The sequence below is a fragment of the Natator depressus genome, chromosome 9, assembly GCF_965152275.1.
Source record: "Natator depressus isolate rNatDep1 chromosome 9, rNatDep2.hap1, whole genome shotgun sequence".
Taxonomy (NCBI): Eukaryota; Metazoa; Chordata; order Testudines; family Cheloniidae; genus Natator; species Natator depressus.
The window spans coordinates 87052540-87071828 of record NC_134242.1 but is presented as its reverse complement, the minus strand read 5'-3'; the positions used below and the strand labels follow the sequence as shown (position 1 = coordinate 87071828).

The 19289-nt window shown below is 38.8% G+C and overlaps 1 protein-coding gene across 2 annotated transcripts in view; it reads right to left on the bottom strand.

Moving 5' to 3' along the window:
* Positions 1-19289, bottom strand: part of THOC2 (THO complex subunit 2) — a 108480-nt gene that overhangs the window by 24419 nt on the left and 64772 nt on the right. For both annotated transcript variants that reach the window (XM_074962531.1, XM_074962532.1), the window contains 10 exons: positions 17522-17686; positions 16060-16335; positions 15044-15185; positions 12569-12726; positions 9539-9667; positions 4871-5002; positions 4598-4782; positions 3666-3850; positions 3230-3332; positions 1796-2232 (listed from right to left, as the gene is read on the bottom strand). In XM_074962531.1, the coding sequence (XP_074818632.1) occupies positions 1796-2232; positions 3230-3332; positions 3666-3850; positions 4598-4782; positions 4871-5002; positions 9539-9667; positions 12569-12726; positions 15044-15185; positions 16060-16335; positions 17522-17686 (1912 nt within the window). The remainder of the gene's footprint in view (positions 1-1795; positions 2233-3229; positions 3333-3665; positions 3851-4597; positions 4783-4870; positions 5003-9538; positions 9668-12568; positions 12727-15043; positions 15186-16059; positions 16336-17521; positions 17687-19289) is intronic.

Genomic DNA, 19289 nt, shown 5'->3' with positions numbered 1-19289 from the left:
AAAACCCTAGCAAGAGGGGATAAAATCTGATTACATTACTTTGCAAAATACCAAAGGAGTTTAAAGTTAGAATTAAAATTTTACTGTTGGAGGATTAAAAGTATTGATTATCATCAGGAGAAAGTAACAGGCCTGATCCCATGGATTCCATAATTTCTCATCTGCAGAATCCCCAGCTGCAAAATTGTGCTTTCGTGTTTAAACTTTCATTTAAAATAATCTGTGTTTAGCGCTCAAGGTTATGATGAAAACCTTGAAAATGTGGAACAAGTGGAAACTGATGCAGACCCATTTTTCTGGGTTTGCAAATAGCCTAAAAACAATTGTTCTGAGATGCGAAGTACCTCATTCACCTAAACAGGCTGCTAACACCAAAACCCTAAGATGTTAACTTAAAAGTCCACATTGTTAACTATTTCACTGACGACAATTTTAGTAGAAACTATTCCAAACAGCTTTCCACATCTTCTGCAGGTGCTAAAAGCCCCAGCTGTTGTCTACCCAGATGCCAAAAACTCCAGCTTTCCTCCAAAAACTTCCATATGCTGTTTGTAATACATTCTCAATACAGGTTTCAGAGTAGCAGCCGTGATAGTTTGTATCCGCAAAAAGAAAAGGAGGACTTGTGGCACCTCAGAGACTAACAAATTTATTTGAGCATAAGCTTTCCTAAGCTACAGCTTACTTCATCGGATGCAAAAACAGACTCCAAGGAGAGACTGCTGAATTGGAATTAATTTGCAAACTGGATACAATTAACTTAGGCTTGAATAAAGACTGGGAGCGGATGTGTCATTACACAAAGTAAAACTATTTCCCCTTGTTTATTTCCCCCCCCCCCCTTGTTTTTGTCAACTGCTGGAAATGGCCCACCTTGATTATCCCTACAAAAGGTCCCCCGCCCCTCTCCCCCGGGCTGGTAATAGCTCACCTTTCCTGATCTCTCTTGTTACAGTCTGTATGGTAACACCCATTGTTTCATGTTCTCTGTGTATATAAAATCTTCCCGCTGTATTTTCCACTATATGCATCCGATGAAATGAGCTGTAGCTCACGAAAGCTTATGCTCAAATTTGTTAGTCTCTAAGGTGCTACAAGTACTCCTATTCTCAATACAAAAATTTTTGCAGAACTCAGATTGTTTTTGCTGTAGAGTATATGGTACCTCAACTACAGCAAGCAAACAATCAATACACATTTCCATGTGTAATCTATTACTACATGATCACAACACAATTTAGAATCTTCACAAGGATGTGTTACAAGAGATATTCATATGAAACCATATTTGAAATTCTTAAAGGCAGTGGGCCCTATAATACTCTGCTCTCACTGAAAGTGGTGGGAACAGAAAACACCTCCCCCACAGTTTGCTTACTAATGCTGGAATTGACAATCTTTTTAACTACCTGGCACCAAAAAGTTGAAAAGAAAAGGGTCTTTTATGATTAGATGCTAATTAGCATATAGACAGGTTTCAGAGTAGCAGCCGTGTTAGTCTGTATTCGCAAAAAGAAAAGGAGTACTAGTGGCACCTTAGAGACTAACAAATTTATTTGAGCATAAGCTTTCGTGAGCTACTTCATCGGATGCAGTGAGCTGTCGCTCACGAAAGCTTATGCTCAAATAAATTTGTTAGTCTCTAAGGTGCCACAAGTACTCCTTTTCAATTAGCATATAGTTACTCTCCTACTCTCCTTCTACCCCCAAACCATTTTTAGGTATTAAGCAGCTTTCAAAGTTTCTGTACATTATTGAAAAGGCAGCTTTAAAAAAAAAAAAAAGTTTAATTTACCCCTTTCAGACTCTGATGTTTCTGATCGGGGAACAGGTGACTTCAAGGACCCAGCTACTGACAATTTTTCTCCTCCTTTAATATTTTCCTTGGATTTCATATCCTTCGCTACATCTTTTTCTCTGGATGGCTCCTTTTCTCTCTCCTTTTCTGCAGCGAACTTTGACTCAGCGTTGGTAACAACTGTCTTGGATTTTTCCTCTTTTGGTGTTTTTTCTTCTTTCTTGGCTTTTTCCTTCTCTTTGTCAGATTTTGGTGTTTTTTCCTTGATCTCTCTCGTTTTATCATCTTTGTTTGCCCGTTCTTCCTTTGGTTTATCTTTTCCATCCTTTCCAAGTGCCTTGGCCTCTGGAATGGCAGCCGGAGTCTTTTCTTTTTTTTCTTTATCTTTTTCCTTCCCACTTTTTTCTTTCTCATCTTTTTCTTTAATAATTTTGCTGCATAAAAAAAGCCCAATGAGTGTTCAATATCAAAACTAGCTTCAGTTTTCATAATCAAATGCAAATCAGTTTTTACTTTTCATGATTAAGACAAAAAACCCTTTTCAAAATGCTAAATAAGTGACAAATTCCTGTCTCTCAATATTCTTCCGCTCATCTTCATAGCAACAAACCAGTACCTTTCTTCTAGCTAAAATGGGAGGATACAGGAAACAATGCTATTACATGACTAGCAGGGTTCTGAGGCACACAGAACTAGTAGCCATTACAAAACACTAATGTTTCTGACTCAAGGTTATTCCAGCCCAGCAGCTATGTAAACAATAACTATGAGTACATCCAGGCAGCAAGTGAACACCCGCTGCTGGTCCAGGTCAGCCGATATGGGCTTGTGGGGCTCTCACTCCAAGGCTGTAAAATTGCTGGGTAGACATTCAAGTCCAGGCTGGAGCCTGAGCTTTGCAATCCCGCATGGGGGGGATGTACCCAGAGCCCAGGCTCCAGCCTGAGCCCAAATGTCTACACAGCAATATTGAGCCAAGCAGGCCAGCCACGGCTGTGCCACGAGTCTTTTATTCCAATGTAGTCATACCCACCAATTACAAGTACCCAATTAGAGCAGCTACCAAGTACTCGTTGTGAGATGTCTAGCCCACTCTAACAGATTTCAAGGATTGGGTTCACAGTATTTAAAATGGATCTTTAAGTTCAGCATATTAGATACGATTATTTCTTTAGTGAAGCTTTACTCATTTAACTTAGTATAGTTTCGTTGCATAATTTGGGAGAAAAGCATTCCATTTATCAGTCTTCACTTGCAATTTCTTTATCTAGTGGATCAAAAGGATATAATTTGCAGATTTCTACTGCACAAAGTAGAGAAGATCATTTTCACCTCTTGCTAAAAAAAAACCCTTAAGAATAGATAGGTCACTTTCAAATGTAATTTCACGATTCTGCAGTCAGACAATGAACTGAAGAATAGATTTCTCACCTGTTAGAAGCACTGTTTCCATTGCTTGTCATCACTTTTGGTGTTGCATTGGCGGCTTTATTAATAACTTTCACAGCACCCTGAGTTTTCTCCTTTAGTTTGTCTATTGAAAAAGATGCTAAACTTAATCTACTGAGTTAGTACTTTGGCTCAATGCTATAGCAACCACTTGAACATATAATACTTCAAAATTCATTTAAAATTAGGCTTAATTTGTTGACAGCTAAATTGATCAAGATGTATTTGTCAATAACGAACGATTAACAATATAAGCAATAAACAATATTTAAAAAAAAAAACACAAAAAACCCAACATGTAATGGACCCTGTTAGTTTTACAATTTGAAGGTTAAACCACACAATCCTAAAAGTCAATTTAAAAAAAGGGTCAGAATTATAGCAGTAAAAGAATTCTCTTTTAAAATGGATGGCTTACCAGTCTCCTCAGCAGTGCTTTCTTCCAGTTTAGCTGCATTTATTGTGAGTGATGCAGGCAGCCCAGCACCACCTGGCCCATTTTGCACTGTTGCAGCTACAGCATTTCTGGCAGGTGGGTCTTTGTGATGGAATTCATTTTCCGGTACCATATAAGGCTTTCTACTTTTCAATTGCCCAGAATAGCTGAAAGTCGCACAGTGTGTTAAATATGCACAAACATAAAGCAAAATATAAACATGGGTTACTGTTTAAAAAGATTATTCGAGTAGTTTGCAAATTATTTAGCACTTCTTTGAAAATGATCTGCAGTATTCTCTTTCTCCTTCTATTAATACCATCGGTTCTTTAAAGAACCTGACCCTCTAAACCTCTGCCATCTAAAAACCTTCAAAGAAATAAGCCAGTGATTTTGTGTTACACTAATAGTTTTGAAGCTTTGCTAAATCAACGACAGTGATGAAATAAAATACCTTTCCAGCAACCAAGACAAACATGGATAATTTTGCATTCACCACATCATGAAAAAATAACCATAATTAAACAGCAAAGTATTGTTTTATTTAACCTTCTAGAACTGCACATGCCTAGACTGAGTAATTGTGTAATCTTATAGCTATAACCCCCGTCTTTCATTGTCTTACTCTCCCTCCAGCTACTTATTACCACTACTGGTCCTGCTTAAAATTATATTATAAGCTCTTCAGGGCAGGGATTGTTACTTTCTTTTGTCCTGCGGAGAACCTAGCACACTTAATCATCATTATCCAGTACAAACCAGGAGCCTCAACTTGCACCAGCCTCAAAACAACAGGACTGCAAGATCTTCCAAGATACAGCAAAAGCCAAATGTGTCAAGACTGGATGAGTTCTGAGCCTTTGGAATCCTTTCATCATCCATTTAAATCTCTTTTTAAAGTAAGTTGTTGTTACCCCATAGCTAACGCATATAGATCAGGTCTCTTCTCTTTCTCTTCCTGACAGATCTTATGTACTCTTCTTTCCAAGGCCTGACCCAGGTTCAGAACTTTTGGATACCAGGGAAGGATTTTGGTCAGCACAATCAGGATATTTCTGATATGTGTATATTCGCCTGTTTCAAGGCAGTGTACAGAAGCCTAGAATACAAGGTATAAAATACAATCAAAGTAGTTCTCATTAATACTTGCAAAAGTGGGTCATATCAACTTAACATCCTTTATTTACCTTAGTTAATTTATAGTGCCATTTGTGTACTACATGTCGAAAGTTCTCATAATCTAACTGATCAGCTTTGTTCCCACCATCAAATCCAGTTGCCCGTAATATGGTAAGGAAGCCTGGATAGTTGCCACATTCCTACATGTATGTAAAAAGAAAAGCAAAAAGTTAACCTTATTCAGTCAGCGGATTAAAATAATTTAACTTTTGCTGAAGTTTTAACATAACTGAAGCACATTACTTTCACTAACTCTGGTATATGTAAAGTTTAAAACATTCACATTTAGCAACGTTTATACAGATATATCTGCCATATTCCTAAAATAACTTATGTACATCAAAACAGTTACTTACCTGTACTGTTACTGTTGTTCTTCAACATGTTCCAACAAATCCTGCATCTTGGTAGGGGGTTAGACTAGATGACCCTTGTGGTCCCTTCTAACCCTCTGCTTCTATAATTCTATGTTGGTGCAGATGTGTATTTCACTCAGCTGTGCACACCCAATGCACAGAAGCCGGATAACTGTGTTGAGCAGAATTTGTTGGGACAACAAATGCACAACCACAGGTCTCCTCATGGCCCCTCCAAGGCTATTTCAGAGTGGTGCTATCCAGACCCACTTCAGTTCCTATGAACCAGAATCTATGTCTGAAGACTCTGATGCAGCGGGAACGGAGGGAGAATCATGGAACACATCTTCACCCACATCTTGAAGAACAATTTACAGCACAAGTAAAGTAACAGATTTTTCTTCATCAAGTTGCTGCAGACTAATATTCCCCTCCGAGTATAGCTACACAGCAACTCGACACCAGCGGCTGGCCCATGCTGGTGTTCACGGGGCTCAGGGTGCAGGGCTGTTTCATTGCTGTGTACACGTCTGGGCTCAGGCTGGATCCCAGGCCATTGGACCCTCCAGCCCAAGCCCAGAAGTGTACACAGCAGTGAAACAGCCCCGCAGCCCAAACTGGCTGGCATGGGTTTTTCTTTGCTGTGTAGGCATACCCTCAGAGGATGTGCAAGCAGTAATGGAAGGAGCTGAGGTTTAGAGTCTACTTAAATAGTGACTACAGAGTTGCTCTTCCAAATTTTGCATCAGACCTAGATGCAGTTGTGATAACACAGTTTGATAAAGGTATGCATGGAGGACCAAGCAGAAAAACTGTATATGTCCAATATGGGAGCATCCCTGAGAAATGCAACTTGAAGCAGCTTGGGCCTTTGTTGAATGAACCAAGAGCCTTTGTGGAGCTGTGGTATTTGTCATGCATATCCTTTGTTGTGCAGGAAGTAATCCATCCGGAGATTGTCTGTGCCGAAATCACTTGACCTCTCATCTTGTCCACGTAGGAGACAAAAAGCCAGAGTAATAATCAAAATGGTATAGTCCCGTCCAAATATAACTCTCAGGCTTATTTTACACCCAAAATACAAAGTCACTGTTCTTCTGCATTCGCGCGTGGCTTAGAAAAAAAATACAGACAAGTACATTGTTTGGTAATGGTGAAACCACTTTAGTCAAAAATTTTGGATGCCACCTTAAGGCTAGTTTGCCTTTGAATAACTGAGTACAGGGAAGTTCTGCAGTTAGGGCCTGCAGTTCACTTACCCTCCTTCATAAGGTTACAGCAATAAGAAAGGATGTCTTTTGGCAAAGAAGGAACAGAGAACAGATTGCTAGAAGCTCGAATGGAGGGCCCTTGAGGGCAGGAAGTACAGCGTTAAGGTCCCACAGGGCTTACAGAGGCAGACAACCACTATAGGGAATACACCTACTTCCCTTGGATTGGGCGATGGAATGCTGAGATCACTGCCAAGTGGACCCTCAATGAGCTGAGACGGGGCCTGGTGATCTAAGATGTAACAGGGAATTTAAAGTGTCCTGAATCTGGGTAAGTACCAGACAAATTTCCCAAGCCAAAGACTGAACGGAAAAGCATTTCCACTTGGCCAAACAGGTTGATCTACTTGAAACTGCTGAACTACCTCTGAACAGCTCTTTCCCCCCGAATCTAACCATGCAGCATCCATGCTGAGGTGCAAACTGTACAGACCTGGTGCCACAGCTAACCTTCATAGCCTTTCAGTCCAATCTCCCCTATATCTTTTCCTTCTGGGAGATTTTTTTCTCCAACTTTCATAGCCCTTCCGTCCAATCTCCCCTATCTCTTTTCCTTCCGGAAGGTCTTCCTTCTGGGAAATTGGACAGAAAGGCTATGAAGGCTGGAGAAAAAACAATGTCTTGACCAGGCTAGTGCAATGAGTATCAATTTGGTGTGATCCAGCTTCAACTTGAGAATGATCTGGGGGATGAGCGCAATGGGGGGGGAAGGCATACAGTAGTGCTAATCCCCAGTTCAATTGGAAGGCATCAGTCAGAAAGCATGGATTGCAATCCACTCAAGAGCAAAACTGACGGTACTTCTTGTCTTTTGTTGCAAATAGGTCGACAGACAGAATGCCCTAGTCCCTGAAGAAGTGTCTCAGGATGTTGCTCTTCATGGCCCACTCATGATTCTCAGAGAAATTCCTGCTGAACTGATCAGCCAACTGATTCTGGGCACCCAGTAAGTGGATGGCTGAGAGAACGATGTAATCTTTGATGCAACAGTGGCAAAACTTTATCACTTCCTGAAGAGCTGGCTGGACCAGGCTCCACCCTATCTGTTCACACAGTACATTGTGGTGGTATTGTCAGTAACAGTGTGAACTGATGTGCCACTGATGTGTGAGAGAAAGGCTCAGCACGCACTGTAAATTTCTCAAAGCTCTAGGACATTGATATGTAATGATGCTTCCTATTCTGTCCACAAAGCTTGGGCTACTAACATCTCTATATGCACTCTGCTACCTATTGGCGAGGCATCAGTAACTATGGTCTTGGCCAGTGGAGGATGAGCGAAGGGCACACCGTCACATGTGAGATTATTCTGATCTGTCCACCAGTTTAGGGACTCCAGGATAATCTCACATGTTGAACTACTAAGTACACAAAGCCATGTGACTTAGCAACCTCAAGCATGCACAAACCATGGTTGAGAAGTGAGATTTAAGGGGCAGATATAGGCAACAAACTGAAACCATTCATGTAGGAGAAAGGCCGTTGAACTCGTAAAGCCTAGTAGGACTCAAAGAACTCAATTTTTTGTGTTGGAAGTAAAGTGGACTTTCCTTTGTTCAAGATCAGCCCATCAATAGAAGAAAGATAGCATGAATTGGACATGATGGAGGACTGGACTTTCAGACTTGCTCCTGACTAGTCAATCATCCAGCTAAGGGAAATCATTCACCCGAGAAAGGCTGCCATTATGGTCCTGCATTTAATGAATACAGACAGTATTGAGGAGTACTGTGTGTTGATAATGCTGACCCATTCTATGAATCTCAGATACTTCCTGTGGTTTGATAAAGCTGCTATACGGAAGCAGGCATCTTGAAGATTGAGGGCAGCAAACCAGTCATGATTCAACAAGTGGAGAATTGTCGCTTGGTTGACCATGTGGGATCTTATATATCTGATGTATTTTTTGAGACTTTGGTGGTAAAGTATAAGTCTCAGCCCTCCCTTGGAGTAGGGAATCAGAAAGTAATGTGAATAGAGCCCCTTACCCCAATGTTGTACAGCAACTCTTTCTATGGCTGCTGAAGCTCGTAGCCTGAAAGTCTTGAAATAGCAGCAACTCAAGAGATGGGTCCCTGAAAAGGGACGAGGTAGGGGGCTGGCTTGGAATTGGATAGTGTGTTCCAACACAGTGCTTAAGACCCGTCTGTCTGTGGTTATTGCTTCACAAGCCATGTAGCTGTGGGACTGGGGGATATGACTGGAAGATTGCTGATGACAGGAATACTGACCTTGAAACAGGTCAAATAGTCTATTTGCCCAAAGCTGATGGGGGAGATGAGCCAGTTGGTTAGAGGCGGAGCCAGAGGACCTTCTCTGTAATTTGTGCCTCCTCTTGGAAAAGTCTTGCTGCCTGGAAGCATAAGCTGGTTGTCTGAAATACGGCTGGGAACACTGACGGAATTGTTGCCCATGTTGTTGTCCCCTAATGGTTGGGGTACAGATGCCAATGTAATGTAGCTTGAGAGTTTGATCAGACTTTTCAAAAAAGCAGGAACCACACATAGAAAGGGAGGTCTTTTATACGTAGTTACAATTTAGCGCAATACATGTCTGCAACCATTTGAAGAAGAAATGCCTGCTTTTGGGAGAGTGGAAGAGAGGTGTGCGCATCTCTCACCTTTGCTCCATTTTAACTTGCTTCTGACAGAGCTATAGAGCAAGTTTCATCATTCTCACATGTTATCTTCATGACTGACTGTGGTTAATCTGAGATATATTTATCTTTTAATCCATATGCAGTTTTCAAAGCACTTAAACTTTGATAAGTTAAGCCTCCTCCAACTCAACTTAGACATAGATTGATGAAAAGTATGATTCAGTAAGCAGAAGTGTTCAAAATGTATGCACGGAATTCCTTTCCCATCACAGAAATCCTGCCTTTAAGTATCAGCAAAGTTTTATAATGCATGAAATTTAAAATTAGAAAACTAGAAAAACAATCGTACTTTTAATACTTTTACAGCAACCACTTTTATTGGGCCTGGCATAGCAGTAGTAATCATATGATTATTCATGAAACAGACTACAATTTAACAGCTTTACATACCTTTTCGTATATGTTTCTATCACTGTGCCACCTAGTCACAGTCTCTAGCATACAGCACAGAAACCTGCCATATCTACTAGCTTCATTTTCAGTGCAACTTGCTACTGTATATATTATATCTGAAAAAACCTGTAAAGAACAGAAACAATAGTCAGGCTATGTAATATGAAATCAAAATTATTTAAAAAAATCAAACCCAACTGCTTTAGTTTTCATACTTCATGTTCATAAGGTTACTAGAATACAAAGAACTAATTCCACCTTGAACTCTGAACTCCCTTTCTTTTCTTATCAATTATTACCTTAACTCTTAACTCATCTCATTGAGCTTGGGTAATAGACATATGTAAACTGTTGCTGACTGTATAAACAAAATGTAGTTCTACTCTGAGTATTACAGAATAAAGGCATTGTGGACATCCCATACTTACTATCTATCCATGACTCTACATTTAACACGTGAAGTTTACAAGTAGATGGTTTTTCTAACTGTGAGGCCTTTAAACTCTACCTTGGATCTGAAAGTCAAGCAGGGTTTTTGGCTCTTGCTTATATATAGTTTCCCACAAAGTAAATTATGCCCTCAGTGACACCTTTTGTGACACCAATGCCTTCAACAGAGCTGCACAGGTAATGAATTGGCTGGATAATAGAAGCTTAGTAAATAATATTGTTGCTGCGTAAGAAGAAATAGAATCCAGCTACTGGCCGTGCTGGCTCTCCAAGACTACGAGGAGTACAAAAGCAGTAAAAATGTATTTCTGTCAGAAATGGGAGCAGATAGGACTCTGAATACATGAAGTGCAGATCTGATGAGTAAGGAAGTGCCATTTTTAAAAAGTCATTTCAGAGTAAACCCAAATATTAAAGTTGTATTCCCATGCCAAAAGTAAAACTGGACCCATTCTGGCCCAGCCAAAGAGCTGAATGTTCCCCACAAAAAACAATACAAGAAGAATTTAGGATAATGTTTACTGTACAACCATATAAATCACCCACTTAAATAAGACTCTTATTCCAGTGTGTTCCACCATGGCAAGTCACTTACCCAACCACTCCCATAAGAAGCCAGGCTCACATTTTACATGAATGATTCTAATGTCCTAAAACATTGTGGTTTATACAAATGAGGCTGTACTCTAACAATAAGTACCGTTTCAAAGCCAAGTACTGGAAACACTCATCTGGAGATCGGGATTACTTCCGATCTCCAGATGACTGTTTCTAGTACTTGGCTCTGAAAGGGCAACCCTTAACAACTTTCCCTGGCTGATCTCATTAACCAGGGAAGTCCTCCTTGCACACCCTGCTGATTGGACGCCATTCCCATGTGATCATCCCCTGGAAATATGGCTTTCTTAAGCAGCACAAAAAGGCAAAATCTGTATTGTATGGTTGCTTTTCAGGGAGACATTTTCTCAAGACAGAAATTAGCATCTGTGGTTGCCAAGCAGGGTGGATAACAAATGATGATTTAAAAAAAAAAAATCAAAATTGGATTAGTTTTATTTAAATGGGTTTTTTCATTTAAGTACAGATTTATTTTTTAAAATTAAAACAATCTAAAATTAAACGTGAAACTGACAACCTCTGTTAAGGCCTAAACTTATTATGGTTTATTAAAATAATTTAAATACAAAAAATATTAAGCAGTATGTGTTAGCTGCTCTTTTAATTCCAATTTCCAGTCACATAGCGCTTAACACAAAATCACAAGTAAAAAATTAATCTAGTTAATAAGAAATACATTTAAAAATTAAGAAGCAGAATAGATGTAATTTAAGCTATATAATGTTTAAATAAATGTATATACATATAACGTATCCTCCTGGTTAGCAAAAAGCAGGACCAAATTTAGTGTAAAGACTATATTAACTGCAAATCAATGTTTTAATGGTTACCAAACAATGAGAATCAACTTTTCTTTAGGAAAATAACTAATACATACAAATGGGAAACAATTTAAAAACAGTAATCAAGTTTCCTGCTTAGTGATTTCAATTGCTTTGATTTAAATCATTTCCTCCAGCTGCAGAACCAGAGAAGTTCACAGATCTCCCATGGTCTAAAAGACACAGGATACATACTTGGTCTAAATAGACCACCTCCCTTCACACTGAGTTTCTTAGTTATGGTACTTCATATTAGTGCCCAGGAAACCCAACAAGGATTACCAAATTGTGCAAGTTAGTGAGTTAAAAACAAAAGTCAGTGGTACTGATTTGTAAATTAGCTTTCAGCAGTGCAAGCTTGACCTGGTACCAAAATATAAGTTACATTATCTTTGTCTTGTTTGAGGCGTGGTGGTGTGTGCCTGTAATCCCAGCTACTTGGGAGGCTGAGGCTGGCAGATTGCTCAGGGGTTCTGGACTGCGGTGCACTATGCCGATTGGGTGTCTGGTGCCACTGACAGCCTGGCCAGCAGGTGGCTGAAGGACTGTCTTGAAAAACACGAATGATGTGTTTTGATCTGCGCTCTCTCTGTGAGGGCTGATGGACTGAATCGAGCAAGGTGATTATCTTTGCCTTGTATATCACTACCATCTATACAGAGCAATGAAATATTGGGCAGGCAAGGTGGAGGATGACACCTTGGCTCAGCAAAGATGGAGCATGCTTTCTGGGGCTTAGGGACAAGAACAAAGGGAAAGGGAAGGTTTGCAGGAAAAACCTTTAGAAGTACATAACGATATGTTCCTTGAATTTTAACTTGTATGTTGTCTATTTCTTTTTATCCGATTTTTTTGACGGTAAGCTCTTCAGGGCAGGTACAGATAGTTTCCTATGTTTGCAGAGTGCTTAGTTCAATGGAGTCCCGGTCTTGATGGGGACCCTTTAAGTGCTATGGTAATAATGATAAACGCAGATTCTGGAATTGGAATATATCTAGAGATTCTGTTGATGCACAGTGTCTTTTCACATGGAAAAAGGATATGACAAATACTAATCTTTCAAAAACAGAGTTTTAATAGACTTGTAATATTCACTTAAAAGAAAACAACACAGCTCCAACACATTCCAGTTACTTACTCTATCATAACAGAGAAGTGTAGAAAAATTGGGCGTTTTCTGTTGATGCACCAGTTCTACAAAGTGAGCACAGTAAACAGCATCGATTGCAGAAAAAATGCAGCGAGGAAATATACACAACTGTAGAAATTTTGTGATAGTCTCATTTTTGGTTGATTCTTCAAAAACAAAAATAAAGAGACAAAGAAGGGAAGTCTTTTATGGCAACATCAATTGTACATAATGCAGCTAACATTCAAACAAAACCCACAAAATGAACTCAATCACACATGCTTCAGAAATATAGTGTGCATTATAACACGTTTTAACATCCCAAATTTCCTTTCAAACTACGCAGGGAAAACTCTCAAACCAGATAGATAATCCCTAGTAAGATACCAAGAAAACTAACAGATAAAATGTATTCATTAACCATGAATATTTTTCTCCATTATATACAAGAGCTGACTCAGAACCACCTCACACTAATTTGCTCTAGTGACTGGAAGACACAATGCAGATGATCAGATTTAGCGAAGAAAGCGAGGAAAAAAGGAATTAAAAAGCAAAGATAGTTCATCACAAAATATAAGTTGATTCTCTTTCAGGGGATAAAGTTTAGTTTCCATTTGCTATGTTACTACTTAGTATCATCATACGTTCTGTAGTATATTTTATAAAATAAAATCTTGGTAATTACAATATTTCACTAGGACACCTGTTATTGATTCTTTGCTAAGTGGTATGAAATGGCCAGCGTGTTGTTTCTTTTTTTAAATAATTATCAAAATTTGTGCTTTAGTAACAATATTTATTTTTATTAATGATTTTAGCGCCTTTTGCTAGCTCCATGTGCTTTTACAAACATTATACACAGTACAATAAAATACTGTCCACACAATCAGAACCTAAAAAGTAGTTCAGATATTGAAATTTGACTGATGCTATAGCAGAGGAAAAGAAGTCTCTCTACCTCCTGCATAGCCATGGTATTAGACCTCAAAAATATTTCATGTGGCCAGTTGCTTGACATAACACTTCCACTCCCAGTGCTCTTCTTAGGTCATTTACTAATCAAGGTGACATACGGGAAGCTACGAGAGAGAGCTACTTAAGGACCTCTAAATGGAAGGCAGAGGACAAAAGATTATAAAGTTCTACAGGACACCAATCAGTTCCACACTATTCTCCCTCAAAGCCCTATAGAAGCTCACCGTCTCCATTAATCTCTAAGGGTCAACCATCAAAATGAGTTCATCTTGGTAGGCAAGGTATATCCCAACCTCAAATCAGCGGAGGTAACTATCCATCCATTAGAAGGAAGAAATCACCATCACCCAAACTCCAAGTCAACTCACTCATCAGAACTAGACTGTGGCCAGATCTGTTAATTGTGCCTTAAACCACATGAAACAGTCCCATAGTTTTCACTGCAGCTATGAGCTCCTGTGCTGAACCCAGAAGAGTCATCTGCATTAACATCCAAGTCACTAAGAAAAACCAGCCACGACAACTGCAGGACAATCACAAGCAGGAAGCCTTGCCAGGGTTTTTGTGATCCAGTGAGAAAACCTGTACACCAATACTACCCCATTCTTAACTTGTCTGGGGCCTCTCACACAAAATGGAAACACTCCCTGAGATGTAGCTTTGGGGACAGAGACTACCTACATTTGAGGTCTGATGAAAAAAACAGAGTTAATACTATCTCCCCAATCTCCCTTGCTTCATGCAGAACTATATATGCAGCTGGAGACAACTTCGCCAACACTGGTCCTGCAGTGTAACCCAACCACGTCTCAGTTATACGTGCAAAATGGAAGCCTCATCCTTGATTAGCTCATGGAAAATAACCACTTTACTGACCACCAATTTTACATTGCACAGTTAAAGCAAGAATTGGATGCCTGTCCACTGACAGAACTGCTACAGGGCACAACTAATGGAAGCAAATAAATACATTGGCCAAATTAACGAAGCACTACAATAAATTAATTTTAACTGGCCAAATCTGACTGATTTTTTTAAATAACTGTATCAGTTCTGCATCAGCTTAGGTCAATGCCACGTTCACAACACTAAAATTCTTCAAAAACATGGGCCTGGTGAAAAAGGGTATTTCCTCAATTAGGATGAATTTGAACTCAAGGCACAGGACTCATGCAAGCACCTGAACAAGTCCTTAACAACAACCTTACATAGGACTTAACTAGCACATAGGGCATTGTGCACTGGAAAGAACTTTGCTCTAATTTAACTGTCCAGTAAATTAAGCATCTACAAAGTGTCACTGTAAAAGCTGACACACTGCCTAGAATTTGAAATAAAACAACACTGAAATTAAAGTTCACTTATCTTGATAATATATGTCAATAACCGATTTTAAAACAAATGATTACAGTGCTAGTATAGCAAGAGTCAAGTGAGCAGAACTTTGTAATTTAGATATCGAAAGTGCAGTGACTGTGGAAAACAGCCAAAGTTTCTCATACATACTTGCCAGAAGCCAGTTATCCTTTTCCAGTTTCAGTCTCTGTAGAACCCTCTGCACATGCTCCAACTGCTTCTTCTCCTCTTCAAGAAGCTTGTCCTGAAGGGCTGTACAACGTTCTTTTTCTTTTTTCTTTTTATTTGGAGGCTACAAATGTCAATGCATTTCACTTTAATATTTGTTATCCCTTACTATATGCAAAAACAAGGATTAAAGATTTGGTTTACCACAAACAAGTTTCAAAAAAAGCTTCATGTAAACAATAAAATAATGTCTTGCTCTGGCAGTCTTTCCACCCCCACATTCACCTAATTTTAACCACAACAGTCATAGATGGAGATCTTAAATGAGCCACTAAACTGAAGGCAAATGTCAAACTTTATTTTCCTAGTCAGAGAGCAGTTCTGCAGTCCTTACTCAGTGAAGTCAACAAGAGTTTAACCCCAGTAAGGGCAGTAGGTTCTCTTATTGTAAAATTAGTTTTACTAGACTTGAAATATTTATATGATAATGTTCATAGTAAAGAAGGAATACACAAGACAGATATCTGCTTTACTGAAATAGGTAAGTTAGTAGTTAAATGCCTGAGTGTTTAATTGTTGCAAAAGTAGTTTATCGTGGTATGCCGCTACAACATTATTTTTGTTCAACAAAATATAGTCCAGCTACACCATGTAGGAAAAACAAGATTTTCTGTACTGAAATACTTATAGCAAAAATAAGCAGCATTTGACATGTACTGTATTTCCTGCAACCGTTTGTACCGTAGGCACAAAATCAAAAAGAGAACCTCTACTAAACACAAATCTCACACACTTTGACATTTTGAAAAATTCTAGTATGAAATGGTACCAGGACATAAAACTGACATTTTATATTGTTCAAAAAACAGTGATTACAACTATCTTTAATGTAAGATTTCATTGGCTGTCATGTTTAGAGATATTTATGTTTCAATTTGAACGTCAAAGTAAATTTTAAATATTCAACTATTTTAAAAAGTTTGCAAGCAAAAACGTACCATTTCCTGATTGTCATCTATAGCTTTCATCTGGACTTTAAGTTTATTGACTTCTCTGTCGTAGCTATTATGTGGAACAGCAAGGTCATACATTGTCAGAGACCAAAATGTAGCATAGAACTGAGGGCTGATGTCATCCCAAACCTTAGGAAGGTGCAAGGAGATCACAGCATCATGAACAGGAGCCATCACTAGCTCGCATGATGTGATGTACTTATGAACTTTGTGCTGCTGTTTGTTTCCCTTCTCAGCTTTTTTAAGTTCATCATATTTTGACTAAAGATTAAAAAGAAAAATATTTGTGATTTGCATTGTTTTTACATATCTAATTATTTCCTACATAACGTCATTTATCATTCAAAGGAAACCTCTATCAAATGTATAGATATAGATTTACGCCCTCCCCCATCCTAATTTTATATACATAAACCAAACATTAAAGAAATGCCTCTGAAACTTTGAATATTTCTATGGTGGTGAATGGCTCTAATTTTGCACCATCAAGGCTGCCACCTTCTCTGATGAAGAATCTCTCTGACCCATTTATGTCCATGGGGAATCTCCCTGATCTTAGTTCCTGTATGTTGGTATCCGGGAGGAGCAATTGCAGGGAAAGTCCTGCTCAATCCCTGTAGCCCAGGGATGAAACATGTGCAATCCAGTCAGCATGTAGGAGCTATGAAGGGGTGGAGTATACTCAGTGCAGATGGACTCTTCAGCAAATTTAGCCACCAAACTCTAACAAGTCTCTATTCGATATGTGCAAACTGTAGTTTTTTAAGAGTCTGATAACTCAGCCAAGTGTGAGTAAATTTTCACAGGTACACCAAAAGCACATCTGTGACCGCAGGATGACTCCCTTGCAAAAACTCCCTGGCTCCACAGCATGCAAGCACAAGAGCTCCTTCACAAAACAGCTCTAAGAATTTCTTTAACGTGCAAAACATATTCCCTATTGTCATTCTCAGAAAATTATTTTAGCTGAAACCTTCAGGAAAAAAAACAGATTTAGGCAGACTCCCAGCATCGATAACCTCATCCTTAATGGTTTAAGTTTGGCAAAATTATAAGCAACTAAGAACAGGGTCTTGCAATGGAAAGTGTTGGACAAACTTAAGTATAAACATAGCTACTCACACCACTACCATGCACTTACACTACAGAGAGGTATTTGGCGGTTCATGGTTGTGTTTTTACAGTTGGGAATGCTGAGGCACAGAGGGGTTAAGTGACTTGTCCAAGGTTACAAAGAAATGTTTGTGGCAGAAATGGATACAGAACCCAGGTTGCATGACCTCTAAATAACCATTCCTTCCCAACTCTACAGGCAAACTGTAGCTCCCAAATTACACAGCAAATTTTCAGTGAGAACATAACAGACGTGCACAAAATGTAGCTGGAGTTCAGTGATAACTGGTAATATTAAAGCTCTAGAAAATTGACAAAAAAAGCTTTTACTTACTGAAATATGATGTGCATACATAGGCCTGGAGAGGAAAAATGCAGCATCATGGGGTGTGTGAAACTCATTACAGAGAACGTCAATGGAAGGCACTCGCTTAATGTAATCCTCTGTACTTAGATTGGATGCTAAAAATCCACCAAACTGTACCAGAGTATCATGGCACTAAATTGAAACAGAGAAAGTATAAGAGGAAAATTTATTTTTTGATTTGGGGGGGGGGGGGGGGGGAGACTAGGCAGGTTTAACAAATATCAACTTTTTTAAGGCAAATACATATATAGGTAGCAAGCCACTAGTCACTTTCCTGAAAAGTACACTTTAAACTACTGCTGTAATAACAATATGCTAATTCTTTCCATACTACAAAAAAACTTCTGCCCTTTATGAAAACTAATCCGGCCCTGTGTTCCGCAGCTAAATAAATGCTCCACAAAAGATGTATTCAATTCTAAAAGTATTCTGCCCTACTAGGATTCAACATTCTGCTCTCTACATGTTTTTGAATCCTTTATTGTGGCCCTTGAGGATTTTAGAAAAACTGCTAAAATTAGGATAATATTTTAAAATAATTTGCAAATTATAACTAAATTAAGATTTTAACTTATTTCAAAACTTTGTCTTTTCCTTTTGTTATGTCAGCACAGACATTTAAAAATTAGAAAGACCCCAGTCAGCATGTAGAGCATATCAAAGTCTAAGGTTCATATAGCACTACAATATTTTATATCATAATACATTTTTTTGAAACCTCCAGTGCTCTGTGTTGAAAATACAATATTGCATGGAGACCCAGCATTGAGGATGGCCTACAGAAAGAGAAAGCCTACAGAGCTTGATTATTTTTGTGCACAGGCTGTTGTAGCTGAGCCTATGGACCAACACAAGATCTTACTTACCCATGGACAAAAGCTCCATTTAAGATACTTTAATGAGGTCACAGGAAAAAAAGAAAAATCTAACCTCATACATCTGAGAGCTTCCAATACTGATTCTAAATTAGTTTAGTGCCACTTGCACCTGTCAGCCCAGAGGCCCAAAATGAGAAATACTGAAAGACAGGTAAGATACCACTGACTTCTAAAAATCAGAAACGGGAAGGCTTTGTGAAGACAAAGCAAAAAAATGCTTAAAGAGCCCTTCAAATTAAATTTTTGCAGAATCAGGTCAGATAAACAGGGTAACCTGGCTAACCCAATGGTTAGAGAGGAAAAAGCTTTTTTAATCAATATGCTTGTCTAAGTTCATGTTTCCCAGTATAAAAGAAGAGCTTTGCTTTAAGCTTTCACATACAGGTCAATGGATTGAATTTGGAATCGGTAAATCAATGACGCTAGCTGATGGCTGATTACTTCAATAGGTAAAATAAGTAAGTGATCTCTCTTGAGTTCCTAAAAGAACTAGACAAATATCTAGGCCTACTTGTCCACTTCTCCCCTAAATGAAGGCTGGACTAAGGGTCTGATCCTGCAAACACTTACTCCTAAGCATCCTTTTCTTTCAGTTTTGTGACTTGTTTGTGCTGGATTACATAATTAACTTTTGACACTAAAATAATAATTTAAAAATAAAACACCTGAAAAAACAAACTACCAAAATTACAACTGGTACACAGGTCTTTCAAACCTTAACACAGTAAACTGAGCAATCTCAATTTATACATTTGCAGGAAGTTAGACCTGAACTGTGAATACTCACAGGGAAATACATTCGAGAGACAAGGTGGGTGAGGTAATATCTTTTATCTGTGACAGTGTTAATGTGATAA